General features: G+C 34.7%; 1 protein-coding gene across 1 annotated transcript in view; it reads right to left on the reverse strand.

Annotated features, from left to right (window-relative positions):
- Positions 1 to 8,300, reverse strand: part of TRPM7 (transient receptor potential cation channel, subfamily M, member 7) — a 118,326-nt gene that overhangs the window by 86,703 nt on the left and 23,323 nt on the right. Inside the window, exon 2 of the mRNA XM_008566921.1 lies at positions 1,885 to 1,964. Coding sequence (XP_008565143.1) covers positions 1,885 to 1,964 — 80 coding nt within the window. The remainder of the gene's footprint in view (positions 1 to 1,884; positions 1,965 to 8,300) is intronic.

Consider the following 8,300-nt stretch of genomic DNA (forward strand, 5'->3'; position numbering starts at 1 on the left):
AATTAGTAATAAGAAATAAGAATAAATCATAGAATCTAATGATTGAAAGAGACATTAAGGTTATCTATTTTAATGATCTAAAAAGAATTAATCAAACAAATATACAGAATTTATTTAAAAATGCAGGGATTGTATCAAACATAAAATATGTTCTCAATATTAATCAAATAAATGCAAATTTAAAGTATATACTATTATAATTATTATTTTCCAATTATAATGAATAAAAATAAAAAAATATATATACTATTTTCTATTTATCACTTTCTTGAAGATGAAAAATATTACTCTAGATACTATTCATTAAAGAAGGCATTCTCTTTCACTGTTGGTGATAATATCTGCTTTAATCTCTTTGGAAAGCTTTTAGCATTACATAAACTAGGGAGGAAAAAACATTATATACAAAAAAATTTTACCTACAAAGATCTTCCTTATGGCCTAATTTTAACTTATAATGGCTAAAAACTGAAAACAATTCAAAAATGGTTAATAGTGGAATAGGTATATAAATTGTGGTATATATACTAATAGAATATTAGCTACCATTCTAATAAAATATCTATAATATGAAAAAATACACTTATTATAAATTTTGTTAAAAAGCAGGTATAACATTTTATATATAGACTAAATGTAGCAATATTTTAAAGCAAAAGCTATGTACTGAGAAAAGATTAAAAATAAACCCACAAAAATGTTATTAGTAATGACTGTCTTGATGTGTTGAAACTCTGGGTACTGAGCCAACTTTCTGCTTCTTAAGTTTTCAAAATTTATCATGTACATTACTCTTACAAAGGAAATGTATTTGTTTTAAGAGAGATTCATTCAAAATTAGGATTTTGTAACTCCCCAAATAAAGAGAAATGTTGAATCCAAACAGCAGATTTATATAATATAACAAACAAAAAGTTTTGGAAATTCTGTTCAACAAATATTTGCTAAGTACCCGCTATGGAGAAAAATAGAGACAGATGCTGTAATTTAAAAAACAGTTAATAAAAAAATAATCTATTTAGCTATGTTTTTATAAGAGAGTTATATATCTAATGGAAGTAGAAGTTGCAGAGAAGGTAAATGAACAGAGAAGAAGGTTTGATAGGAGATGGGAAAGGTAAGAAGATCCAAAAATCCTAGAAAAAAATTAATTGAAAAAGACATTTTACAAGTCCCTGTGAAAAAAGTGTTCTATAGGTCAGGACCTCTATAGAGGTGCTCTATAGGGTCAGGAAATAATTATTTTTAATTTGCCTTTTTAAGATTTTATCTATTTATAGGCCTCAGAAAAAAGAAAAATCTTAGCAAAAATGTTTCTTAAGTAAATAACCTCATGAGGTCAACTTTTCCTTGAATTTTTAGTTAATGCTCTCTACTTTTAAATTTCTTCTATTATCAAAGCCATTCTAAAAACCAAAAAGACAATCAGAGATGCCCACAGTCTCTGATAGGTTTTCTAGTATATCATATACTGACAAACAAAAAGAGTGACTGTTAAGTTCAATTTGTTTCTTCAGCATGAACCATAGTGTTCGGTACTCAGTAAATGTCCAAAAAATAAACATACACAAACATCTCTAAGTTCTCAGTGAATCAGTTTAAAAAGAGAGAGCTTTAACTGCCTTATCTTTGTAATACACTAGCATGATTTGAGGGAGTTTAGAGATGGAGAAATACTTTGAAGAGGTTTTTTCCATAAATGTCATTAAGGACTCCAGAATACTGGTATCTTACTAATGCCATCTTCTTCTCCCAATCCCAAAAGAATAATTAACAGTAACCACAAATAATTTATTTAATGATTTTTGTTTTCAATAAATAAACAGCAATAAAATTTACATCTAAATATTTAGAAGATCTCAGAAGAAACAAAAGTATGTTTACCTGTGAGGGTCCTTGGAACTTGGTATAATATACACACATTCCCTCTTGGTCAAAGTGCTTTCTATCCAGGATTTCTGGGACTAAAACAAAAAATTTTAAAGGATGATTTATAAGTTAACCCATTATTATAAGGAGGAAATAATTTCTTGATAAATACATAAAAAATAGTTGTATAATTTTTTTCAGTTCACTAAATACTTACTAATACTATACTGTTACTGATGATAACAAACTTAAAACACTAGAATAATTCTACTTAAATACAATGTGATTTAGATTATAACATCAACAGTGCTGTGTAGATCCTGATGCCTCAAACAGCCAGAGAGGAGGGAAGCCAGGTTTGAGATTTCCACCGTGAGCCAAAAACTTTAAGAGTGGCTGATGTGATCCCAGAATACAGGCCATTTAAAAGACAATTAAAAGTGATTGTCAGATTTAATTTAAAGAATAAAACCCAGCTATATTCCATTTCTAAGATCAATACCTAAAGCATAAGGGCATGGAATGGTCAATGGTGCAGCAATAGAAAAGACATCAAGCAAATTCTAATCAAAAGAAAGGTAACATCAGAAAAAACAGATGCTAAACATCAACAGAGATGGAGCAGATATTACATGATTACATTCAATCCACCAGATTGCTATAATAATTTTAAATATGATTAACCAAATAAAATAGCTTCAAAATACATAAAGCAAAAAATTAATAGGGAGAATTAGACAAATACAGGATCAGAGTAGAAGATTAACACATTTAGCTCAGGAACTGAAAAATCAAACAAAAAATAATCAGGAAAGACATTTAAAAGGTTTTAACAACATAATTAATAAGCTTGACTTAATATATGCCTGTTCATGTATATAACAAACAGAAGATCCTTTCATTCTCCTCAAGAACACATGGAGCATTCATAAAAATTGATCATGTACTTGACCATAAAGATTCAACAAATTTCAGATAACAGGTACCTTTCAGATCACATTCACAGTTCACAATGCAAGTAATACAATGGAAATAAGTTTTTTAAACCCCCAATATTTGAAACTGTTTAAATAACTTGAGAATCAAAAAAATTCATAATTAAAAATATGAAATTGTTAGAAATAAATAATAGTGAAAATTCTGTATATTTCAAAACTTGTACAATGCAGTCTGAATGGTGCTTTGAGGGAAATGTACAGCCTTAAATGATTACACTGGAAAATAAAGGCTGGAAATTAATGAGCTAAGTGTCCGATTAAAAAAATATATTGAGGGCCGGCCCGGTGGCGCACTCGGTAGAGTGCGGCGCTTGGGAGCGCGGTGGCGCTCCCGCCCAGGGTTTGGATCCCATATAGAGACCGGTCCGATCACTGGTTGAGCGCGGTGCGAGCACAACACCGGGGGTTGCGATCCCGTTGCTGGTCGTGACACCGGGGATTGCGATCCCGTTGCCAGTTATGGTGCGGGCATGACACCGAGGGTTGCAATCCCATTACCGGTCACGAAAAAAGACAAAAAGGAAAAAAAAAAAATATATATATATATATATTGAAAGGATAAACTCACAGAAAGAAAAGAGATAAAGATAAAAGCAAAAAGCAATGAAACAGAAAGCAAAATCTAAAAAAGCAAAATAAGCAAAGGTAAAAAGTTGGTTCTTAGATTAATAAAATAGGTAAACCTCTATCAAGATTGAACAAGAACAAACAGAAAGCACAAATAATAGAGTGAAAAGATACAATATAACTTAAACTTACATTAAAAAATAACAGAATACTATCAACAACTCTGTGCCAAAACATTTTAAAACACGTGGAGACAAATCCTAAAAAAGTATAATAGCTCGAATTAAAACACACACATATAAATATACACACAAACATATATACTCATACATATATGAGTATATACACATAAAGAAAGAAAGTGGTACACTGGGGAAACTTAGTTGGTGAAAGGTTTCCAGGAATTTTCTATAGTATCCTCTCAACTTTTCAGTAAATCTGAAATTACTGTATTTCAAATTAAAAAGATTTTTACATTAATTTTTTATACCTCTACTTAGGCTTCTGCCTGGATTCCCAGACTCTGTATCCTGCTACTGATTACTGATTAGAAAGAACCACTTGTATATGAGGCATTATGTACTGAGTTTAGGTATTATGAACTGAGATTAGGAGAAACTCTATAAATTAAGACTGAACCTAAAAATCTTAGGCTTCATATTCCTATCCAATATACATATGCTACAGTAAAGTATAAAAAAGATCCTATATTCCTATAGGAAACCTCTGGGAGAAGAGACATTCTATACCAAATTATGATGGAAGAAGTCTTGCAGTTTCCTCTCTTGAATCCTTTAGGCACCCTAATGATAAACCTTATTTTATTCCCAACCTTCTAATACTGGTTCCAAAATTCTGTCTTTCCTTGCCTCCAATCAAAATTTCCATTTCTCATACCACCAGCCCCCCCCCACCTCAAATTCCATTTCCCAAGTAAAAGGTGCTCCTTTAAATAGGCTTGCTTAGGTAGGAGCAAATTATACCATAATCCTCCAGACATTAAAAAAAAAAAAAAAAAAAACAGGATGCTCTCTGGAACTTAAGGTCCTTCATCAGCATAATTCCGTATACTCTAACGTGCATTTAGTATAGTCCCTCCACCATCTTCCTACTCTAACTAAAAGCTGGTTACCTCCTGAAAAACCTGCTTCTCTTACATTCCTCTCAGGAAAAAAGTAGGAATCTCTTTAGTTTCACTGTACTGGAAGTTATGTTTGCTTCTAGCCTACACCTGGCAAACCCAATTCTGATTCAATCCAATTCCCTCCTACTGTACAAGTATGACTGTTTATGTACTCGTAATATGATTAGAAAAAGCACTATGCCCTTTGGTTTCACTTTAAAACCCTGACCACAAACTTCAAACAACCCTTAATGATGCTCAACAATCACACTACATTTCCCTGGTCCATTTTCTCACTCTCCTGGATGACTTCACACCATCTCCTTCTCTCCTCAAACCTGCAACCCTCCACTGCCATTCTCACTTTCAACTGATGACCTTATTTCCCATTTCACTGAGCAAATTCAAACAACCAGAAAACTTCTGCAAAATTCTATCTCATCCACCCATCAATGTGCATCTATATCAACATATTCTGCCTTTCCTCGTGTGACTATGTATGCTCCCACTTAAGTTCAACCACTCCTCACATGCCCTACACCCTGTATATCCCTTCTCTAGATCAAGCACACTCTCCAATTCTCCCCTCATTTTTTTCTTCTTTACTGCCCCATTCCCATCAGCATGCAACATGCTCTTATTCTCCCATCTTTAAAAAACACAACAAATGGTTTCTTGATTCCACTTCCTCCTCAAGCTACCACTCCATGTTTCTGCCTCCATCTACAGCAAAGAGTATTGCAAAAAAGTTTCTCCCTCTTTTCTTCTCCTCCCACACATTCTAGAACTCATTCCAAACAGGCTTTCAAGCCAACCACTTTCCTGAAATAAGTTTTGACAAGACCACCAATAACATTCACTAAATCCAAAAGTCAATTTTCAGGCCTCATCTTCATTGATATATCAGCAGCACTTAACAAAGTTTATCATTGCCATCTTCTTAAAACACTTTCATCAGTTAGATTTTCTTCCTCTCATGGGCCAATCTTTTTATGTCCTTGCTGATTCCTTCTTTTCTTCCCAATCTTTTAAAGGCTGGCATACCTAAGGGCTCAGAATTTAGACTTCTTCTTTCCAACTACATTTACTGTTTTAGTGCTCACATTGATATGCTGGATGACTCTCATATTTACATTTCTTTTTGGGGGTGCAGCTGGCTGGTACAGGGATCTGAACCCTTAATACACATTTATATTTCCATCCCAGATCTTTCCTTGAACTCCATGCTCATATACCCAACTCCTACTCAACAGCTCCATTTTGATGTCTAATAGGCATCTCTAACTTAATACAGCCAAAACTGAACTCATTTTTCACATCAACACTCATTCCTTATTCAGTCTTCCCCATCTCAGTAAATGGCAACTCCATTCCTCCAGTTCCATTTTTTTTTTAAAACAAAAAGCTTGGTAACATCCTTGACTCCCTCTTCTTTTACACTTCAAAGATAATCCAGTGAGCAAATCACGTCAGCTGCCCTTCAAAACACAGTCATAATCCAACCACTTCTCACACCTCTAATGCTACTATCAAATCTAAGCCATGATTACCTCTTGCCTGGCTTATTGCAGAAACCATTCATGCCACCCTTGCCACCTTACACTGTTTCTCAAAGAGATAAAGTAATCCTTTTAAAACCTAACTGTAGAGGATTCATAAAACAAATGTACTTCACAGGGCCTGGTTTTCCAAAGCCTTACAGTTTCAAATATTGACCTTGCAAAGGACAGGAAATTTCCCCCAGGCTATTGAGTCTCCGCTGTAAGATAAAGAGTTGTAACACAGCAAGGTTGCTGACTCAAAGACAGACAAAGTAGTGATTGATATGTAAAGTTACTGGGAAGCTACCGGAGGGAGAAGGAATGTTTGCTAAAATCAAGCTTTTGTTAATGGGTCAAGTTAATTGTGTGTTACCCGCTTCTATTGTTATACTTGTTAAAACCATGTCTATTCTGTAACTTGCTGGTCTGGAGAATAAATGCAGGAAGAGAACCCCAATTCGTGGTTAATTTACCAAATGGAAGGAATGCCTCTCGCTTGAGGGTTCTGAGATATTAACCCCTTTCTGGGGTGTCTCACTGCTCAAAAGAGATGGGCTTTGAGTAATCTTTGGCAGCTCCATCACCCAGCGGAAAAGGGGTGAAAAATCCATAGGAGGGAAAGCAACACCTAACTCAAAACTCTCCAATATCCTCCCATTTTACTCAGAGTCTTATAAAAGCCAAAATCCTTAAAATAACCTTTAAAGTTCTAAGCACTCTGCACGTCTGCATCCTGCCTCTTTTTCATCCTTCGCCTCCTTTGAGTCTTTGAGCAAATGTCACCTTCTCAATGAGGTCTACCCTACCTAAAAATTCAATCTCTGTCCCACCACTGCCTTAGGCAACTGTACTTTCCCTTAGTATCTTTTAAAATTTAATTTAATTTAGTCAATATACAATGTGGTTGATAACTGTGGTCCATCACCAAAATCTCCATCCCTCCTCCCTCTCCCCCTCCCATCCAAATACCTCATATCTGTTAGCTTGTCATATCAACTTCAAGGAATTGTAATTGTTGTGTCCTCTTCCCTGCCCAAGGTTATTTGTGTATTTATTTATTTTTAGCTCCCACAAATAAGAGAACATATATTTCTCCTTCTATGCCTGACTAGTTTCACTTAATATAATTCTCTCTAGGTCCATCCGTGTTGTTGAAAATAGCAATATTTCATTCTTTTTTATAGCAGAGGAGTATTCCATTGTGTACACAGACCACATTTTCTGTACCCACTCATCTGATGATGGACATTCGGGCTGGTTCCAACTCTTAGCTATTATAAAGAGTGCTGCAGTAAAAATTGGAGAACAGGTATACCTTCGACTTTATGATTTCCATTCCTCTGGGTATATTCCCAGCAGAGGGACCACTGCGTCATATACCAGACCTATCTGCAACTGTTTGAAGAACCTCCATACCATTTTCCATAGAGGCTGCACCATTTTGCAGTCCCACCAACGATGTATCAGAGTTCCTTTTTCTCTGTAACCTCTCCAGCATTTATCATTCACAGTCTTTTGGATATCAGCCATCCTAACTGGGGTGAGATGGTATCTCAGTGTGGTTTTGATTTGCATTTCCCAAATGCTGATTGATGCTGAGCATTTTTCATGTGTCTGTTGGCCATTTGTATATCTTCCTTTGAGAAATGACTGTTTAGCTCTTTTGCCCATTTTTTAATTGGATTACTTGTTTTTTTCTTGTAAAGTTGTTTGAGTTCCTTGTATATTCTGGATATTAATCTTTTGTCAGATGTGTATTTTACAAATATTTTCTCCCACTCTGCTGGCTGTCTTTTAACTCTGTTAATTGTTTCTTTTGCTGTGCAGAAGCTTTTTAGTTTGATATAATCCCATTTGTTTATTTTTCCTTTGGTTGTCCATGCTTTGGGGGTCATATTCATGAAGTCTGTGTCCAGTCCTACTTCCTGAAGTGTCTCTCCTATGTTTTCTTTAAGAAGTTTTATTGTTTCAGGGTGTATATTTAATTCTTTAATCCACTTTGAGTTGACTTTAGTGTATGGTGAAAGGTATGGGACTAGTTAGTTTCATTCTCCTGCATATTGATATCCAGTTCTCCCAGCAGCATTTGCTGAAGAGGCAGTCTCTTCCCCAGTGTATAGGCTTGGTGCCTTTTCCCTTGCACTTTTTGACTCCTATCTTTTTATCATACTTGTCAAGCCAAACTCAATTCAAAATCCTCAA

Source organism: Galeopterus variegatus, unplaced genomic scaffold, assembly GCF_000696425.1.
Source record: "Galeopterus variegatus unplaced genomic scaffold, G_variegatus-3.0.2 Scaffold276, whole genome shotgun sequence".
Classification (NCBI taxonomy): domain Eukaryota; kingdom Metazoa; phylum Chordata; class Mammalia; order Dermoptera; family Cynocephalidae; genus Galeopterus; species Galeopterus variegatus.